This window comes from Oryza sativa, chromosome 6, assembly GCF_034140825.1.
Source record: "Oryza sativa Japonica Group chromosome 6, ASM3414082v1".
NCBI classification, from domain to species: Eukaryota; Viridiplantae; Streptophyta; class Magnoliopsida; order Poales; family Poaceae; genus Oryza; species Oryza sativa.
Window position 1 is genome coordinate 3,009,792 of NC_089040.1, and position 19,669 is coordinate 3,029,460.

A 19,669-nucleotide genomic window follows, 5' to 3' on the forward strand; every position below is an offset into this window, starting at 1 on the left:
TGCTGTAATGCAGAGGTAGAATTTGTCTGATGCAACAGCCTGGGTTTTATATATATATTATCCAGTAATTCTAGCAGGTTCCAAAATACACAGACACCTTTAATCCAAAATAATAATAATAATTATTATTGCCTCCTAGTTAGGATCACCCTAATCCTATCTTCTTATATAATTGGTACCTATTAAAGAGCATTTACTCCTATAAAGTAAGATATACAAGAAGCCATATCATTAAAAAAAATTGAAGATGTTTTTGTCGGTACTTTTGGTACGTCATCCGTGTACGAGTCGTTTTTAAGTTCGTTCGCTTTTAAAAATACAGATCCGCATTTGTGTCAGGTTTTAAGTTTGTTCTTTTTGGAAACATAAAAAGAATCGTATAAGAAATCCCTTTAAGAAAACTCGCATGCTAATTTAAGATGATCGGACTCCTACTTGGAGCTCATTATTTTCTAGAAAATACATATCCAAGCTAATTCTCACATTGAATTTCACATTAACTAAACCATATAACAATAACAAGATTAAAATAGTTTCACTTGTTGCAACACTCGAGGATTTTTTATAGTCATCACGGGGAAGCTACTTATCCATCTAATTCATCATTTATTATTAGTCGTATATTCACCTTCCTATTTTGCTCACAACACAATGTTTTCTCTCTTCCAAGTCCTAAAAAATAATGCTAACTTTTTTCCAAATACAACTTAAATTATTGTTTAAGATGTTAGTTTTGTTTCATTACGTATGATTAGATAGCATGTAAGTATTATGTAGCGTTACTTAACCCATTTTTAGAGCAAACTTAGGTATAGTAGAGAGATGCAAACTATCTAGCTACAACGATCCATATTGCGCATGAAAATATATTATAACAATATACAATGACGGTTTAAAAAATAAAGCATGATTTTTTTCGTGGGGACATAAAGCATGAATTGTATTGTAACATAAGGTATATATAAAGCCACATTTTGTACATACATAGAGTTGCCCTTAACCATTTAAACTTCGATTTTGTTTAACAATATAACTACAGAATCAGCGACAAGGCGCGAAATGCCAACTAGTAAATATAACACATGCAGCTAATAGAATTCGGGATCTCGAAGGTGGACTAGTGGAGAAGAGGTGCTAATTAATTGCATGTATGCATAAATGCCTTATATTATATATGAAAAATCTGAAAAAAAATAGTTGGGCCTTGTATTATGTAATGTAGGGAGTATCTATTATCTACATAGGGTATTAATTGTTGAAATTATTATGGTTTCTTGCTGGCAGTTAAGTGTGGGAACAGTTTATAAACTTAAATCCAATATCGGATCCTACAATTAAATGTAATTATTGTGTGTATCCAAACTGCAATTGTGTGGATGATGCAGAATTAATCTGAGGCAAATCAGATCAAGCTATGTTGGCCCAGCCAGCTAAAGTACTGTAGAATGGCAGGCCGGACCAGACAAAACGGAGGAATACTAAATCTAGCCCAACAAAGTTCTTGAACTTTTTAGCCCAAACAAACACAGCATCTGTGGCTCCAAAACAGTTTAACAATCATCCAAAGTACTCTTTACCGTATCTGTCCATCTCAAAAAAACTATAATAAAAAAGGAAGGGTGATGTAGAATAAAAAAAACTAGCAAAATTGTATGATGCAAAAAAGAAAATAAAATAAAATACTACCTCTGGTCTAAAATATAATAACCTTAAGCTACGAATATAAACATATCTTTATTGAAATTTATAGCTAAAAGTTGCTATGTTTTAAACAGAGGTGGTAGATATTTTATAATCACCTTTTCTAGTCCAATGTATCATTTCTATTTATACTACTAACTTAACTGTTGGTAGTATAAGAAATATTTTTTACTACTAGTTGTAGAACTTATAAATCAATTGATAAAATTTTTTTTATGGATGATAATACTGGCAGTAGAATAATAGAACACCTTAAAAGTACTCAAAAGAAAATAAAAATGATGCAACTGCAGGAAGCAACGCGTAATGCTGCCGACAAGTATCTGCATGACTCTATCCAGGGCAGGCAGTCCAGCATTTCATATTGCCTCATCATGTTTGTCATTGATACGCATATGATCCGAAATGCGCATGTATAATAATAAAAACCATATACAAATATAATGTGTATTTCTTAAATTATAATTCATATACTACTACTCCTGCTTCGTGCTGGCCTGTCACTGCTGCTGTGGTCATCAGTTTTTTCTGACGATAAAGAATCTCTTTCGAGTATGTAATCTCCGTTCCTTTCGTAGCGGCTGTGTTGTCGCCATGATTGGTGGCAGGCAACAGCTACGTCCTAATTAATCTCCAAAAAAAATTTTCCAGCTGACGAACTAATGCATCCATTGTTGCATTTAAAATTTTAATCAATTAATTTAGGCGCCAGTAAGACAAACCGCAGTCGGTTATACCAATCCAATCATCGAAATCTCAGCATTTATTCGACATCTTATTGTTATTGTACTTAAATATTATACATTCTAATCATCGTAGTTAGATAGTGATAACTGAAATACTGAATTAGACATGTGGTTGGGCAACATGGCATTTCCAATTCCAAGCTTCAATTCAAATTCACCGATGCTTAAAGTACATTTCTTCTCTTCTTTATCAACGGAATGAGGCCCTTTTATATATAAAAAAAAGAAGTACATTTCCTAAATTTGGAATTTTGGTTGTATTGCAAAATTTTGATTGATTTTTCTGAACTTCCTTTTATATTAAAAAAATACTGAAAGCTCAAACACGTGTGCACATATACGTACAAATTTTCTTGAGGGTAGAAGGACAATAATACGAATCGCACGTGTGCACGCATCAATTAGCAGGCAGTGTCGCATTTTGCCTTGCATTGCACTACACACATCTGCTCTGAAACCCAGCACTCAAATCACCACCATGATTGTACAAGGACACGCCGAAACTGACGGCCTGTCTCCATGACAGTAAGATAACAACGGCAAATCATTCATCTCATGCATCCTATTTAGGACTAATCAACTAGGAATTAGATATTACTCTCTCCGTCCTATAATATAAGGGATTTTGAGATTTTTTTCGTTTTTTACCACTCATCTTATTAAAAAAATTGTGCAAATATAAAAAACAAAAAATTGTGCTTAAAGTACTTTGGATAATAAAGTAAGTCATAAAAAAATAAATAATAATTCTAAAATTTTTAAAATAAGACGAGTGGTCAAACAGTGCAAGAAAAAACTCAAAATCCTTTATATTATGGGACGGAGTGAGTATCATTCATGACGCCACTAGCTTGCTTGATTAATTATTAATGTCGCTGTAGCTAGCATCGAGATATATATCTCGTCTATCTTTTCTGGATTTGGAATTGGAATTATGCTTGCATGGCTTCGATCTAACACGACCTATTCCTTTGGCAGACAAGAGTTGGTAGTATAGTTATAATTAGCACTTCTTAGCATATGGTTTCAGTTTTAAAAGTTGAATCATTAGTTTTTTTGTCATTTGAAGTACCTTACTAACATCCTACATTTGGAACTTCCTTTTGCTTTTACATCTCTAAAAAGATGACGGTTATAATTTTACCAATCTTGACCGTCAAATTAAATTGACAAGTATTCACAACAAAACAGTGTATGAATATCATTGTCATAAGCAGGGTCGTTTCCGACAGTATTCCACTTTCTTTCAGCAAAGAAAACCAAAACCACTGTACTGTATCATATACCAACCGATGCCATTTTCAAAAGCAAACCATAAGGTACCAAAATTATATATATATATAAAATCTGAATTATAAATGCTATCTAAAAAGAGGTCTAGAATGAAAAAAAACGAGAGGATATTCCCTCGAGGGACAAATAAACTTTCCCTATATTTGGAAATGTCTTTTGCTTTTATGTTGCTTATTAAAAAGTCAAAATTCTCTCGACGATCAGAACTCACAAGCATTTGTGACAGAAGGGAGTACTAATGCCTTTCTCATAAGCAGATCATTGCAACAATATTTCACTTTTCAGCGAAGAAAACCAAAACCACTATACTGTACCACAAACCAACCGATGATACCATTTTTCAAAAGCAAACCAAAAGGGTACAAAAAAAACCATACGAAAAGTCTGAATTCTGTACCCTATCTGAAATCAATTAGGCTAAAGTTTAGTTTCCAACTTTTTCTTCGAACTTCCAACTTTTCCATCACATCAAAACTTTCCTACACACACAAACTTCCAACTTTTTCGTCACATCGTTCCAATTTCAACTAAAATTTCAATTTTGACGTGAACTAAACACACCCGAACCAATCACGGTGCGTGGTAATTAATTGCGACATGGGTGGTTGGAGATGAGTACTGCAACGTAAGACGGGAATGGAGCCGTACTTGGGCGCGAAGTGACGAAGCATCCATCGATTCAGGTGGGAGAAAGAAAGCCTTTCTCTGATTTAGCTCGCATGTCGCTGTTGGCCAGGGAGGACGAGCGATGAAGACGACGAGCAGACGAAGAAGAGAACACCACCATCAACGTACCAACCATGGCAATCGATCGTCTTATCTAATTCCTCTCTCTCTCTCTCTCTCTCTCTCTCTCTCTCTCTCTCCCTCCCTCCCTCCTTGGCTTCTTCCTCTCGACTTCGCCGTGCTGTCTGGGCTCACAATTAATCATCAACTACTAGTAAACTAGGGCAATAGGGCGTGTGCCTAACGGCAGAGACCAGAAATACAATCAGTTTGTGTTTATGTGAAACTCGCTGAATACTTGTTCTTTTATAGAGATAAAAAAATATTGTAATATTATCTAAAACAAATACGAATATATTTTGTATGAAATGTGTTATTTATCTTCTTTATACGGAATATTAACCTTAATTTGATTTTATATGTGCCTATTTATTAAGATTAAATTAATTTTTAATATCGAGAAGTTCGAGAGGTAATTCGTGAATTTTAATATTGCGCTTCCGTAGACACGCATACGTTTTCATGCTCCGTCGCGTGTTAGTGCAATAACGCGCAACCGTTTTCTTACTGGGGCAGACAAGAAGATTTTCGGATTTTTTTATGTAGTATAGAAACAATAATTTTTTTTACTGTCTTTAAGAGTTGTCAAAGTTTTTTTTTTGTAAATTTTTTCATCCTAATTTCTAGCATACGAATTTTTAAGTTAGAAAGTATAGTATAACTCATGATACTTATTTAAGTATGGTACACTCTTAATCGCTCGGAAAAAGCAGTAGCATGTCTAGGATTTTTATATAGGTGGTTCAACTTATATAACTATTTTAAATACTCTAAATATAACAAAGTTAGAAATATAAATTGATCAAATGTACATCATAATATATTAATAAAAGAACTTTGTTTTCTTTTTTTTTTCAAAAGTTCTTTTGCATATGTATATATATATACATTGGGTTAGGAATTTTTTGGGTGGTCCCGGGACCACCCCAAGTCTATGTGAAAAGGTACTGTTACTCGAAAACAACGAAATGAGACGGCAAGATTAATTTTGTTTCTGTTATTAACTCGACAGTTTGTGTGTGATTTCAGTACTACCACGATTTCACTGTGCTGACTGCTGAAGATGAGCTATAAAAAATGTTGCACACTGCAAATTGTGGATTCTCTGAGCAAGTGGATCTCCATACAAGTCAACAAAGAAGTAACTCCTTGTCTCCATTTTTAATGGCAACAAGATCGCCAGCGAGATTAAGGGACAGTAACTCCCACTGCTAAGCAAGATCATTAGCAACCGCACTGTAATTAAAAAGTCCAGTAATTAAAGTCATCAGTGGCTGGCCGAGGAGGGAGGCAAAGAAGGATTAAAGAAAACAACTTGGGAGCAATTAGACAAAGGACTTGATCTGGACTTATATCTAACTCCAGCCTCTTCACCTTTCCACCTTCTCTCCCACCTCTCTCTCTTTCTCTCTCTTCTTCTTCTCTCAAAGGTTGAGGAGAGAGAGAGAGAGAGATCCATTGCTTCCAATGGATGTCTTCCTTTCCTGAGCTGCTGTCTCCCGTTCTCTTTCTGAGAGCAACTTCTGATCAGATTCAGATTGCCAACACTGCAACCTTCTGAAGCTCAGGTACTTAGTCACTGCTCAGCTGCATCATGTTTATCTGTGTGTTTCTTCAGAGTTCTTGGCTTGGCTCCTCTGGTGTTCTTGTGCTCTGGGTTTTGGAGGGAGAAGATAATACTTGTTCATCTGCCATGGATGATGAGCAGAGGGATGGATGAGCCATGGGGTTGACTCTCTGGGTGTTCTTGGTTTCTTGGCTAAGGTTATAGGAAGGAAGTCTGAAGCTTGAGCCCTGTCAGTTCTGTAAGATTTGAGCTGATTCTTGGCTTCCGGTTTATTGCCTTTTGTTGTTTGATTTTAGTCGAATTGTTTTGGGGAATCATTCATATTTGATTCGAGAAGACTTCAGGATAGAAACAAAAACAAGGGTTCATTTCTCATGCTTGCTTCTCATGTTTCTGTCAATTGACAGAAATATTAGGATTTGCTTCTTTTCTCCATGTAAATTTTGATTTGGTTAATGAACACTCAGAGAGATTCAGAATGAGCCAATAAACTTGGTTCATCAGGTGTAATTTTTTATTTCGGCATGTTGCACCATCTTATACTTAAAAACAAAATTAACCCTGTTTTTTTAATGATTTTTTTCTGTGATCTAAGCAAGGGGGTTGGACAAGGATTAATCTGTGAGGCTCACTCTGATTGAAGCCATGGGGTCTGGGGACTGGTTCAAGACGATCATCAGCAAGAAGAAGTCTAAACGTGGCAAGTCAAAACACGCAAAGGTATCCACTCCATCCATCCATTAACCCCCTTATTTCTGTCACTGTTTCCAAAAATCAAATCCTCATGTCCATAAATATTACGCACACGCGAGAATTTAGTAAGAATTTAGTAGGGTTAGAGATGTACCGTTGGTGAGTGGGGATCCTCGGCTGTAATGCACATGCAGTTGGTGCCTCTGACATGTGGGCCCGGAGCAGGTGGGACCCACATGTCAGTGACACATGCAGTACCGCAGATGATTTGTATCCGTGATGTGGAGTATGTGCCTTCTATGTACTCCAAAAAAAGCTGATTTTTTTTTTCACAACTTCCAAGTCCCTCCTGAAAGTTGAATGGTCATGTACACATAGCCTTGCATGCCTTCTAAGCAACCTGAAAAGGATGCCATACAATGCAATTCCATCCCATCATTAAGAAGGGCCAGGACAGCCTCTCTGTGCTGCTACTTGATTGTCTTTGTTGGTTGCGGTCATCATAAGAGAAAGTTGGCTGATGGGAAAAGCTTGATTTGTACATACTAGCAATCAATTATGGGGTACCTTGGATGCTGACTTGCAGAACAGTAGTATGTGTGAGTTAGGTATACCTTTTAGAGTAGTAGTACAACCTTCTGCATCTTTGGTGTATTGGTGAGCTACTGCTAATTAACTGTCCCCACCTACTGACAACAGGACATCTGAATTTGTCATTGTAAATTTGCATGGTACACATATAAAAGGTTCTTTGAGAAGCTGAATTCTGTGTCGATAATTTTTTTTATGTTTTATGGTTTGAAAATTGGAAATGTTTTGGCATTGCCACTGTTGCCTGTTCTCTTCTATGTTACTGCAGAAGATGTGTTAAGTTACCCCCATCCCCACCCCCACCCAGAAAAAAGAAAACAAAGTTCTCATTGAGTAAGCATTTTGTTAATTTAGTCACATAAATTCAGAGATCTTTGTTATGCTCTGTCCATGTTATATGTTCAGCAGTCAACCAGTCACTTTTGAACATGGACTGGTCAGTCAAAGTAATTTGACTGTTGAATTGATCTCCTTGGTAGCTTTTTTTTTTGTACATCGATTTACAGACAGAATCTGGCCTAATTATCTCTCAGCTTCTTTCTTGTAGTACTAGTGTAGTTTTTCTTTCCGTGGGATTGTCTTACCGGCTACAGTGCATAAACATAATCTGATTGTACTTCTTGTACCTTTAAACTGCCTCTTATTGAAATGGCATAGCTTCTGCCCTTTGTATTTAAATGATTACATTATGGCTTAGGACATCTGTACATTTACTTAGATGAACTAAACGTCAAATTGACCAACTATTTTCCTCTATTTTGCTTTGGCATTGAAGGTTGCCGGTCAGGTACCCAATGGGCCAAACTCAACAAATCAAAAGTCTAATAATGGTCCTTCCTCTAGTAGTGACCCTGAAGACAATGCAGCACTAGAGGAATGGGCAGCTACTCGAATTCAAAATGCCTTTAGATGCTACAAGGTAACATTGATTTGAATTGTTTCCTTCATTTTGGCTACCACATGAGTTTTCGGTTGCTAAGAAATTGGCACATCATTTCTTGCCGTTTCGTCACTCAAATGCAGGCAAAGAAAACTCTCAGATGTCTCAAGGGGGTTAAAAGATTGCACATTATTGGGCAGACCAATCCAGTTAACAAGCAGACAGCTGCCACATTGAACTACATACAGTCTTGGAACAAGTTGCAGGCAGAGATAAGAAACCGGCGTGCCTTCATGGTCACTGAAGGGCGCAATAGGAAGAAGAAGCAAGAAAATCAAATGAAACTTGAAGCAAAACTCCAAAATTTGCAGGTGAATTTCTCCTAAAGGACCACCATTCCTTGTAAATTTTTCTGCCTACCTAATTATTGTTGGGATTTTTTTGGTCATAACCTACCCTTAATCCTTTAACTGATTAAACAAATCAACTATATTTTGTATTAATAATATTAAATTTACTAGTAAAAGAATACTAATGTTCTTTGACATTGCATTTCCTTTTGGCATCGGCATGTTTTAACAGGTCGAGTGGAATGGAGGCTCGGATACTATGGAGGAAATACTTGGGAGGATCCAACAAAGGGAAGAAGCCGCAGTAAAGCGTGAACGAGCTATGGCATATGCATTCAATCATCAGGTACTAACAATTGATTCAGGTGTTACAACTTCATTCATTGTTCATTCCTTTAAAAGAATCCTACGTATTGCAGCACATTATATCTATGATTTTGATCTTATATATGACAGAGACTCCTAAGCTAATTTTCATCATGTCTTTTCCCCTTAGGAATAGTTTCTTTCCATGCTACTTACTAGTTAATTCAGACTAGCACTATGCTCATTTCTCTATGTATAAACTCAACATAGTAATCGGCATATTCATTCTGCACATTTTCAGTGGAGAGCAAGGTCTGCCACAAGTCTTGGAAACTTCAACTATGAAGTTGGCAAGGGTGGCTGGGGTTGGAGCTGGATGGACCGATGGATAGCGGCACGGCCATGGGAGCCCCGATCACTGGTCCACCCCGAAAACCTGAAGAAAGGACAGGCAAAGAAGGAAAATGCCAGCACAAACCCATCAGCTCTGAAGCTGCAAGGCTCAATCAGTCTAAGCAACAACATCAATGATCGAAAAGCCCCTAAGAAGAAGTCATCACCATCTCCCCCTGATCAGAAGAAACCGGTAGCAGCATCTCCTCCTGATCAGAAGAAACCGGTAGCACTGTCTCCTCCTGATCATAAGAAAACCGTAACACCATCTCCTCCTGATCAAAAGAAACCGGTAGCAAGGGTGCAGAAGGCAAAGGCAGCTGGTCCTCCAAAGGCAAAGCCCAAGGACATGAAAGGGGGCCAACAGAAGAAGCAACAACAACTAGAGGTTCCTTCGCTCAGTGTGTAAAATTCGCCGCGAAATGGTTACCGCTCATTGTATGATACATCTTGTGAAGTTCACTTTTGTTTTTTCTCCCCACTCTTTGTTTCTCTCTTCTTTTTGTTTTTTACAGTGACATGGAACAAACAAGTGACCAATGTAGAATGTATTTGGTTGAGAGGTTGCACACATCTGATGAGAGTGGCTTTGATTAGGACTAGGATTCATTGTTGTGCTGTTGTAATATGACTTGTGATGTGCCTGCCTATATGTTTGAATTGAAGGGAAGGGTTTTGTTGGAACAACAGTTAAAAGTTCCTTCTTTTGTTAATGACTTCACAACGAATGGTAAAATTAGGTGAGCTTTACCTGGGTAGTTAGCCTCATATTGGCCATGTTGGCTTATTATTATTATTATTATTTTGATTAAACTTTTCTTTGGATCTATTAATCTATTCAGTTATAAACATAAGTATGCTGCCATCCCTTCATGTCTTTGCAGCCGCGGCTGCAGGTCCATATATCAAATAAAAAGATGAGTGTTAACGACTCCGCCATTCTTCCCTGACATTGTTCTTCCACATATTTACAGTAATTGTTTATGACAAGAACATAAAATATAATCCTCACTTTATCTGTACTAATACAAGCTAGACCAGGTTACCGTCACAGACACGTCCATATCTTCAAGATTGTGTGACATTTTCTTATAGGTTCCAAACTGTGGTATGAAATTCAAAACGTCGTAATAAACATCCTCGCTTGCGGAGAAGAACCCATCATTGTCGTAATCACTAACAACACCATCTGGAGAGCAATCGCCATGTCCAATCTGACTACTGGAGTAGCCGTACACGAACAGCTTCAGATGCATCTCTCTGTTGATGCACACCGTGAAAGGCAGTAGCTTGCCTACGCTAACCTTGCCATCGAAAACCAAATACATACCCTTGATTATCGATAATGCGACAACAATGGCAAGCGAATCGTAGTGAGTTCCTCCGAGACGAATCACCTCGATCTCCACTGTGGCCAGCACGGCGTTTGGTACAGCAGCCATCTTCAGATCAATGGCACCACAGTGGCCAGTGTCAATGTGCCAGTGGAACCTTGAACGTTCTTTGTAGAAAGATGGACAGTAGATGGAGTAACCATCTACCAATACTCTATCTTCTTGTTCTTCTTGACCTTTGATCATTAGGTGATACTCCATTACCACTGGCCCTATTGCGTAAATGCCGCGAGGAGGCTGAATCAGGGGTTGCACCTTATCAGAACCCTGCATATATATGTATGATATAGAGTTACACCTGTGAGATAAAAACTTGAATGCTTAAGGAATAAACTAATTAAAACGATTGCATAAAAAAAGAAGAGTTGATAAAGTGCTCACCGGCTTAAGTGTAAATGGTCTGTCTCTTGGGTATTCAAAGATGAAATTGCGTTCTTGGCTGTTTCGTATATCTCTGAATGCAAACATACCATAGATCTCCTGAACAACATTGTCAGGAGAAGATACAGTCAGACCAAACACCTGGATGGCTCGACGGCAAGGCTCCTCATTATTCTTCTTCTTCATTCTCAGTGGTAACTGAGGCACTGCAGCAGAAATAACCAGTAAATATGGTAAAGTTCAAGAACATATAAAGTTAAATATTTTTTTCTTTTCTTGAAAAAGATTGGTATGTGAAACGATGAACTTACTGAAATTGTTCATAGATAAGAGGTTTGGATCGAGAGATTGGCACGGCCCGTCGACGTGCAGAGACCCCTTCCAAATCGTCCTGATATCAAATGGATCAGCAGTGGAGACAGAGAATTTCATCTGTTCCATGATTTGGCTCTCCCACTTCTCCTCCGAAGCGAAGCGGACATCCCGATTTTCCATTGAGAAGTAATCGTTGTCTTCATCTGAAGATTCATCATCATCATCATCATATTCGGTTTCGTCTGAATAATCGTCTTCCTCTCCATCTCCTGCTTCCTCCCATTCAGATTCTTTCTTCACCCATGAATCCACCTCATTGTCATCCTCTATCGAACAGAAAAAAAAGAGAAAAAAACCAAATTAGTCCCCAAGATCATGATACTGTCAAGAGATCAAGGGAAGGTGAGGAACATGTAGCGAAACTGAAATTGAAGGCAATAACTAACCTCCTCTGCCACCGCGCGTCATGATCTTGATCTCGAATCGATCAGGCTCGCTCGATGATCTCGAGGTGATCTCTCAACTGGGTTGAGGTGATCGAGAAGAGCCGTGCCGGTATATATGCGCCAACAGTACACAGGGGTGTTTGATTTCTTATCGGATTCGGAGTTGGAAATTTCAAATTTCTTGATCGACCATTTTATTTTTTGGCCCATCCAAACAGGATTCACTCCCATTGCGGTTCGGAAATGTGTATGAAGATCTTTATTTGAATGAGTACTATCCATTTTGAATTTGAACGGACTGTTTTCGTGTGAAATTTACAGCTTCTCTTTCGAACGCAGGCAATGGCGTTGCAACGATAGCTCCTGCATCTCCTCTCTGAAGCAGTGCGTCGCCATCGCCGGCACCGCGACGAACACCTTGAACCCGCGCCGCCGCCTCTCGTCGGCTGCGCCGTACGGCACGAAGAAGCACGGCTCCGTGCTCCCGAGCAGCCTCCACGAGAGCGGCAGCACGGCCGCCGGCGAGCCCCACCCGAAGTCCACCTCCGAGTGGCCGAGGCGGCGCCAGTCGGTGAACGCGCTCACGCCGCGCCCCGCCGTGACGCCGCCGCCGCGGTGGAGCTCGTGGAAGTCGATGTAGGATCGGACGTACTCGTCGTCCACCTCCTGCTTGCTCTTCTTGACCATGGCGGCTGTGTCCGCGAGCGGCTGGGCGACGAGCTCGCCGGCGGTGAGGGCGACGTACACTGGGACGCACACGTTGCCCCAGTAGCCGTCCGGGAGAGGCGGCGTGAGGAGCTTGCTGATGTTCATGGAGTACACCATCTTCACGACCTCGTCGGGGCTCGTCCTTCTGGCTTTCGTCCTGCTCGATCACCGATTCCATGGCGGAGTTAAACGAGAGGAGATAAAATCACCTTGTTGTCCCAGGTGTTCGACGGGATCAGTGTAACCTGGCGCGCCAGATGAACGCGGCGAGGAACTCGAACGTTGTGAGCTTGATGCCGGCCTCGCCGGCGAGCTGCGCCCTGAGCTCCTCCACGCGCGCGTCGCTCACGTGGAAGCACTCCCTCGCGATCTGTCCTTGTGCGTCGCCGGCCGCGCCGTACGGTCCGTGCACCGCGGCGGCGGCGTCGTCGAGCGAGAGGACGCGTTCGAACGGCTTCACCACGCGCGGCGGACGCCTCGGGCCGAGACGGTCCTCCCGCTCCCACACCGGCGCCACCGCCGCCGGCTCCTGCGCCCCGCGCGCGAACCGCGCCGCGGCGGAGAGGAACTTGGTGGCGCCGGCGCCGTCGCAGAGCGCGTGCGCCACCCGCATCCCCAGCGCGACGCCGCCGCAGGCGAACCGCGTAACCTGGAGCGCGAGCGCCGGTGACCCCGCCACGCCGTCGCCGTCGCCGTCCCCCGGCACGAGCCGCTCCAGCAAATCGGAGCCCGGGCTGTCGGTGTCGACGTCGGCCACCGACACGTCGTCCGCCGCGGCGAGAACAAGGGGCACGGCGTCGGCGGCCGACCAGACGACGCGCCCTCCGTCCCCAATCCTCCCGGCGAGCGGGACGAACATGCCCAGGGCGGCGGCGAACGCGCGCGGGAGGACGGCGAGCGGGTCGAGCTCGAGCGACGGCGGCGGGAAGAAGCGCAGCGTGCGGAACGTCACGTCGAGCACGTTGCGGTCCGTGTCCAGCCCGGACAGCGCGAACGACGCCGCGTCATCCGCCGGAGGCGGACGCAGGTGCACGGTCTCCATGACGCGCACACGCATCTGCGGCGGCGGCGGCGGCGACGACTCCATGGTGGGGAGGAGGAGGAGAGCAATGGAGGCTACGCGTTTAAGCGGAGGAGGAGGAGGTTGGATGACGTCATGGTGCGAGGTAGGTGGCCATCGCCATGGTTGGTGGCGACGTGGAAGCACAAGCGCCACTACTCCACGTTGAGGACGAACAGAACAAAACTATAGTTTGATCCTGACCGTTAGATCTCCCCCAGGTGGATAGATCGAACGGATCTAAATCCGCCACGTGTCAACCTAAGCGATAGGAAAGCCGAAACGCTGGGCTCTCGCGCTCTTTCCCTCCACTCGAGTGCTCGCCGCCGCCGCCGCCGCCGCCGTCGCCGGCGATGCACCTCGGCGTCTCCCTCGTCCCACCCCTCCCGCTCCACTTCCCCCGCCGCGCGCCCTATGGATTCCGCTCCGCTGCTCCCCGCCGGATAGCCGTTTGCCCCCTCCTCTCCGTCGGTCGGCGCCGCCGGTTGGGGGCCCCACCGCGCGCGGCGCGGGGAGGTGGGGAGGGGCCCGAGGAGGAGATGCGGAGGCTGCTGGAGTTGCTCCCCGGGGAGCTGAGGCGGCGGGTGGAGGGGCACCCGGAGCTCCCGGCGCTGGTGGAGGTGGTCATGGACCTCGGCCGCCCGCCGCTCGCCCGCTTCCCCTCCGGCGACTTCCTCCTCTCGCAGAGCCCCATCTCCTTCGACGACCTCCGCCACGCCACCTCCCAGGTTGATCCCGATCGCTAGACTTAGTCTCATGGTGAATTTAGCAGCATTTGCTTATGGTGAATTGGTGATTCGCATTGTGCTAGGTTGGGGATTTCGGAGCGGACAATCGAGCTGGAATTAGCCGGACGCTGCACCGGATCAGCGCGATTCGCAACCGGAAGGGCGCCATCATAGGCCTCACTTGCCGGGTTGGGCGTGCCGTGCCTGGAAGTGCTAATTTGCTGCAGGATTTGGTGAAGGATGGTGGGTCATTGCTGCTCATCGGTCCACCGGGTGTGGGGAAGACGACTGTCATAAGGTAGGTTTGGACTGACGAGTATTGATTTTGATTCCGATGTAAATCGGGAGAGTTGTGCATTTGTTAATTGTGATCGAGAAATGTATCAGTGTTAGTGTAGCAACAAGTTGCTTGCCTTGACTTGCAGAGAAATCGCTCGAATGCTAGCTGATGATTATAGGAAGAGGGTGATGATTGTTGACACATCCAATGAGATAGGTGGAGATGGAGATATTCCTCACCCAGGAATAGGCAATGCCCGCAGGTTACAAGTGCCTAACCAAGATATGCAGCATAAGGTCCGTGATCGTATATATGCCAAACCAATTACATGTGAATTGATAATTGAAGCTCTTTTTAACACACCAATGTCTATTTGTGCTTATTTGTTTTTTTTTTCTCTCAATCTCAATCAGGTATTGATAGAAGCTGTGGAAAACCACATGCCCCAGGCAATAGTCATCGATGAAATTGGAACGAAGCTAGAGGCTATGGCTGCTAGCACCATTGCACAACGGGGGATACAACTTGTTGCCACTGCCCATGGAATAACAATAGAGAATCTGATCATGAATCCATCACTAGATATGCTTGTAGGAGGTGTGCAGGTAATGATATGCTGCATTTTATTCTATGCAATGTAGCTAGAATAGTTATGTATTAATATGTCAAATTGAACATGCTGATCGCCAAATCTTAGTCACCTAGAAACATGCTCTTTATTTTCCTAAGTATCTTTGCAATACTGAATCAATTCTGAGGTAGTGTGCTATTATGTTCCTGTCTGTAGTCTCTACCATGTAGTTTATCTGTGCGTTCAAATTATCCCATATGAGAGATAAAGTGAGATAGTATCACACATGGAAAGATTGTGATATTGATCATCAGTATACTCCAGCTTGCTTGTTGATGTTAACAAGGGTGTGTTTCCAAAAACAGTTATTTAACTTATACAGAATGGAAGAGCCAGCGAAATCTTACTGCAAACTATGTAATTGTATACGAGTATTAAATCAAGTTGCAGTCCTGCTTCCCTTCCACCATTGGTTAATGGTTCATCGTGACTGTTCCAAGTAGGCTTGTAAATTTTTAGTTACTATGTTTTGCTTGTTGAAGGTTGCTTCTATGCTTTTTAATCGAAGACTATGCATATTTAAAGCAATGGTTAAGGGCAATTCAGAAACTAACTGTTATAGCATCTATTCAGCTTTCATTGGGAATACACAGAAGCATCTAATGTTCTTTCATGTGCTTTCTGAATTTCTGTACCTGCCATTTCTGTCATGGAGATCTCTTACAATATGCTTTCTTTTTATGAAAGAGCGTCACCCTTGGTGATGAAGAAGCTAATCGAAGAGGGGTCCAGAAAACTGTCCTAGAGCGCAAGGGTCCATCGACTTTTACATGTGCTGCGGAGATTGTCTCCAAAATTGAATTGCGCGTCCATCGTAGTTTGGAAGATACTGTAGATGCTCTGCTTGCAGGTTCTCATTTATTATGGCATTAGTAAGCTGCATTATCATGTTAGATATGATGCTACAATATCTTATATAAAACGTGTAACTCCAATATCAGCATGATTTAGTCCGATTTGGTTGGTGCAGGCAAAATGCCTAATGTTGAAATTCGTAAAGTTGGTTCAAAGGGGCCAGTACAGGAAGTTTATGTGCAAAAGGAACGGTTGGATCTTGGTCCTTCTGAAGGTGCAACTCAATTGGACACTGATTCTTTGAGCAATGCAAGAAGAAGCTTAGACTCGGCATTTAATCTTGATCCTGCTGAAGGGCATATAGGGAGATCAACTGAAGCTGAACCAGACCTCAATCTATATGCTTATGGGGTATGCATTTCTTCAATACCCCCCACACCCACCCCCTCTCTCGTACTTCAGCTTTTCATTTGTTTGCTCAAGGTTTTGCCTGGACTTGTGCTTTATTTTGCATTATTTGGTATGAACTGTGCTGTATGGCTTAATATATTTACAGCTTTTAGGTATGGCACATTGAAGTAATGGTGAGCTACCAAACCTCCAAGGCATTAATTAAGCCTTGTACACCTAAACAAAACCCTGTTAGTTCTTGTTTAGTAAGTGTAGCTGTGGGCTGTTATTGTTGGAGTGGTGAGGGAAGAGAAGTTGTTTCATGGCTTACGTTGTGAAGCCTCCAAGTTTGCAACTTCCTTCCTTTGTTTGGTTGGATATCTCTTATCATCGGATGACTGCTGAATTTCACGCACTGTCAACTCTTTATTAAGTTTCCTATACTTAGTTTGTAACTTATTGGATAGGCTATTCTAGATCTCGGAGTCGACTGCCTTGCAAGCCATTAAACAGCTGGAGCTGGAGGACATTGTAACCTTGACTTATAACATCAGTGAAGCTGATGCAGTGATTGCATTGCAATCGAAGCTCAAGAAGAATACCCAGATTCAGGCTGTTGTGAAGTCTCAAGATATACCTGTTTTTTTCACCAAGGTTTGTATAGAGCATTGTTAATTTTCATGGCACTGTTAATTGTTGATGTGACAGAATGTTGATATTGGCTAACTATTTGTATAGACAAACTCCCTGGTGCAAATCAGAAGGGCACTTCGTGCCCTTGTTGATGATCACACGGATGGGTTGATGGATTTTGAAGATACTGAAGTGAGATCTTCGGAGGAAACTGATGCTTTGGAGGTATGATTACCATTTTCCTTTACATTATCTCTCCTGCCATTGCTATAGCAGTTTTGACCTATTCTGATCAACACCTTCATGAATAACATAAACAATCATCTCCTGTTGCCAGGAAGCTAGATTGGCAATCGAGCAAGTAGTGATCCCAAAAGGTGAAAGCGTGCAGCTACTGCCCAGACCACCAAGCATCATCGCTTCCCAGGTGGATCTAGTCGAAAGTTTCAAGCTCAAGTGGGAATCTATAGGCCAGGAGCCAAACGCATGCCTCAGAATTCTTCCGCAATTCGTAGGCGTGGAAGAAGGCGGCAAGTCTGTCAAGCAAGAAGCTGCAACTGAGCTCACAGATTCAGACAATTCAGATGACATGGACTATAAACAGAACGGTGTCAGCAGGCTGCCTTTCCTCCCAGAGTAGCACTCACTATCTTACCCTCCTGCTGTTCCTAGCTGTATGAATGTCAATTCTTTTTCCAGTTTCCACTTCCCTGGGTTGCTATTGATAACATGGTAACAACATCCATCAGAAAGTGGCTGTAATTTACAAAGTTGGATAGATAGTGCAGCATTACGCATACAGAAGTACAGAATCGGTTCCGACTCAGAAGTCAGAAATAAAACCTGACGGCCTTCAGATGACTCACAGGATCATTTTGGCAACTTTTGTGAGCTGGGGGTGATAAATACTGTCATTAGTTGTTAGGCACATTCCCTCCTGGGATTATTATACAGCTCAAGCTGCGAGTTTGTAAATGCAATTAAAATGTTTGCCGACACATGCTACTGGCCCAATCTTATATCGGTGTGGAATTAAACACATTTGGCTGCTGAGTTTCAGTGTGAAATTAAACACATTTGGCTGCCGGGTTTCTTTATACCATCATGTCTCCCGGATGCATGCATGTAACTAGCTCGGTGTACTACACATTCTTACTATCATCTCCCATTGTGAGTTGGGACCAAAGAATTATGTGGATGGTTTTTCCCCCTCCAGGAGACGTCCTCCATTTGCGCATGTCGTCCTCCTATAGAATTATAATAGATGAATACTCCCTCCCATCCCAACATATAGCTATTTGGATGGAGCCATGTTCAAATTCGTAGTTAGAAATAGTTACATTTTGAAACGAAGGAAGTATCAAGTATGCATTATATTACTATATAAACATGCAAATTTAAATCTGACTTACACAGGTAGAAACAGAGACAATAAATTTAACTACGAATAATGATTTATAACTTTTTTTCTACTTTTGAATTTAAACTTGCATATTTATAGTGTGATATAAACATATCGATATACCTTGCCAACAAAATTCAGAATTTTTTTTCTGACTTCTTAGGCGGCATGGAAAAAACAAAAAGGATGTCCCCTTGAGAGATAAATAGAAAACAGAGTACTTTCCCATTGTGTGCATTCATCATTCTTCCTTGCGCCGCATGCAGCAAACCGTGGCTGCTCGTCGCCCTCAGGGTCGTCGTCGTCGACGAGCTTAAAGCCTCCAATGGCAGGTGAAGTTCGTGGCCACAGAGCCATGGGGTCCTCCTGGGCCGGCCGCCATTGGAGCAGCCCGGTGGTTGAGCAAAAGAAGAAATATAGCTAGAACACACACGCGATTAATGGCGGCCTCGCGTACGCCCATTGCTTCCGTTTGTGACCAGTGGAAAATGACACGGAGATGCATATATGGGTCTCTGAAAATTTAAAGGGAAAAATTAAGGAAGAAGAGGCCAACTAGGTAACTGAATGTGTGTGTACTGCATATTGTACTCTCTGATCTATCACCTACATGCATGTTCACCTATATATGGCCACATAGGTTGGTTAGTTATGCCTTTATTTGGCTTTTAACAAGGCCTTTTTTGTGTACTGCAGGTACTCCTTGAAAGTGGATTTGTACGTGGAGGAACTTGTATAATTTATACGTTGACAAATGGGCATGAAGAGAGTAATAAAGATCAAGTATATATATCAATATACTCCATTACCCCCTCCGTCCTTAAATATTTGACTCCGTTGACTTTTTCAAACATGTTTAACCGTTCGTCTTATTCAAAAAATTTAAGTAATTATTAATTCTTTTCATATCATTTGATTTATTGTTAAATATACTTTTATGTATACATATAGTTTTACATCTTTTACAAAAGTTTTTGAATAAGATGAACGGTTAAATATGTTTGAAAAAGTCAACGGCGTTAAATATTTAGAGACGGAGGGAGTATGTATTTAAAAGTTGATGATCGATGCTTGTGGCAACCAGAAGCAAATGAGATCCGGCTGAAGATCACGGTGCTTGCTGATTCGTGTGAGCTGACTTGGCTAGCTTATGAATTAATGAACATATATAGATATATATAGTGGCCATTTCATAACGAT

The 19,669-nt window shown here is 42.1% G+C and overlaps 4 protein-coding genes across 8 annotated transcripts; 2 read left to right on the forward strand and 2 right to left on the reverse strand.

Moving 5' to 3' along the window:
- The first annotated feature begins 5,974 nt into the window (after positions 1–5,974).
- On the forward strand, positions 5,975–10,002 carry LOC4340174 (protein IQ-DOMAIN 9). Of its 4 annotated transcripts, none has more exons than XM_015787420.3 (6): positions 5,975–6,331; positions 6,689–6,813; positions 8,153–8,296; positions 8,401–8,628; positions 8,840–8,953; positions 9,215–10,002. In XM_015787420.3, the coding sequence occupies exons 2-6, from the start codon at positions 6,739–6,741 to the stop codon at positions 9,713–9,715; spliced, it is 1,062 nt and encodes a 353-aa protein (XP_015642906.1). In that variant the 5' UTR covers positions 5,975–6,331; positions 6,689–6,738; the 3' UTR covers positions 9,716–10,002. The 4 variants fall into 4 exon arrangements, with proteins under 4 accessions (XP_015642906.1, XP_015642904.1, XP_015642905.1 ...); XM_015787418.3 differs by having other exon boundaries at positions 5,975–6,094; XM_015787419.3 differs by having other exon boundaries at positions 5,975–6,094; positions 6,693–6,813.
- Positions 10,003–10,211: 209 nt separating this feature from the next.
- Positions 10,212–13,736, reverse strand: LOC4340176 (tetrahydroanabasine acetyltransferase). Of its 2 annotated transcripts, none has more exons than XM_026026303.2 (5): positions 12,796–13,736; positions 11,843–12,707; positions 11,393–11,722; positions 11,082–11,287; positions 10,212–10,967 (listed from the first exon to the last, which is right to left on the reverse strand). In XM_026026303.2, the coding sequence occupies exons 1-2, from the start codon at positions 13,635–13,637 to the stop codon at positions 12,158–12,160; spliced, it is 1,392 nt and encodes a 463-aa protein (XP_025882088.1). In that variant the 5' UTR covers positions 13,638–13,736; the 3' UTR covers positions 10,212–10,967; positions 11,082–11,287; positions 11,393–11,722; positions 11,843–12,157. The 2 variants fall into 2 exon arrangements, with proteins under 2 accessions (XP_025882088.1, XP_025882089.1); XM_026026304.2 differs by having other exon boundaries at positions 10,212–10,998; positions 12,796–13,735.
- On the reverse strand, positions 10,329–11,864 carry LOC4340175 (uncharacterized). Its single transcript, XM_015787416.2, has 4 exons — positions 11,843–11,864; positions 11,393–11,722; positions 11,082–11,287; positions 10,329–10,967 (listed from the first exon to the last, which is right to left on the reverse strand). The coding sequence occupies exons 1-4, from the start codon at positions 11,862–11,864 to the stop codon at positions 10,329–10,331; spliced, it is 1,197 nt and encodes a 398-aa protein (XP_015642902.1).
- Positions 13,737–13,880: 144 nt separating the features above from the next.
- On the forward strand, positions 13,881–18,164 carry LOC4340177 (protein SEEDLING PLASTID DEVELOPMENT 1). Its single transcript, XM_015787414.2, has 9 exons — positions 13,881–14,338; positions 14,422–14,636; positions 14,764–14,914; positions 15,032–15,223; positions 15,937–16,099; positions 16,220–16,455; positions 16,912–17,088; positions 17,173–17,292; positions 17,405–18,164. Exons 1-9 carry the CDS (start codon positions 13,964–13,966, stop codon positions 17,705–17,707), a joined length of 1,932 nt encoding a protein of 643 aa, XP_015642900.1. The 5' UTR covers positions 13,881–13,963; the 3' UTR covers positions 17,708–18,164.
- Positions 18,165–19,669: the final 1,505 nt, after the last annotated feature.

Excerpts from the sequence above, each read along its gene's own strand:
- LOC4340177 (XM_015787414.2), top strand. The coding sequence starts at position 13,964 with ATGCACCTCGGCGTCTCCCTCGTCCCACCCCTCCCGCTCCACTTCCCC. Across the intron at positions 14,915-15,031 it reads ACCAAGATATGCAGCATAAG|GTATTGATAGAAGCTGTGGA; the intron begins GTCCGTGATCGT and ends AATCTCAATCAG. Across the intron at positions 17,293-17,404 it reads AGGAAACTGATGCTTTGGAG|GAAGCTAGATTGGCAATCGA; the intron begins GTATGATTACCA and ends TCCTGTTGCCAG.
- LOC4340176 (XM_026026303.2), bottom strand. The coding sequence starts at position 13,637 with ATGGAGTCGTCGCCGCCGCCGCCGCCGCAGATGCGTGTGCGCGTCATG. Across the intron at positions 12,708-12,795 it reads GCGTTCATCTGGCGCGCCAG|GACGAAAGCCAGAAGGACGA; the intron begins GTTACACTGATC and ends GTGATCGAGCAG.
- LOC4340175 (XM_015787416.2), bottom strand. The coding sequence starts at position 11,864 with ATGACGCGCGGTGGCAGAGGAG. Across the intron at positions 11,288-11,392 it reads CTTATCTATGAACAATTTCA|TGCCTCAGTTACCACTGAGA; the intron begins GTAAGTTCATCG and ends TTTCTGCTGCAG. Across the intron at positions 10,968-11,081 it reads GACCATTTACACTTAAGCCG|GGTTCTGATAAGGTGCAACC; the intron begins GTGAGCACTTTA and ends ATATATATGCAG.
- LOC4340174 (XM_015787420.3), top strand. The coding sequence starts at position 6,739 with ATGGGGTCTGGGGACTGGTTCAAGACGATCATCAGCAAGAAGAAGTCT. Across the intron at positions 6,814-8,152 it reads GCAAGTCAAAACACGCAAAG|GTTGCCGGTCAGGTACCCAA; the intron begins GTATCCACTCCA and ends TTGGCATTGAAG. Across the intron at positions 8,954-9,214 it reads CATATGCATTCAATCATCAG|TGGAGAGCAAGGTCTGCCAC; the intron begins GTACTAACAATT and ends GCACATTTTCAG.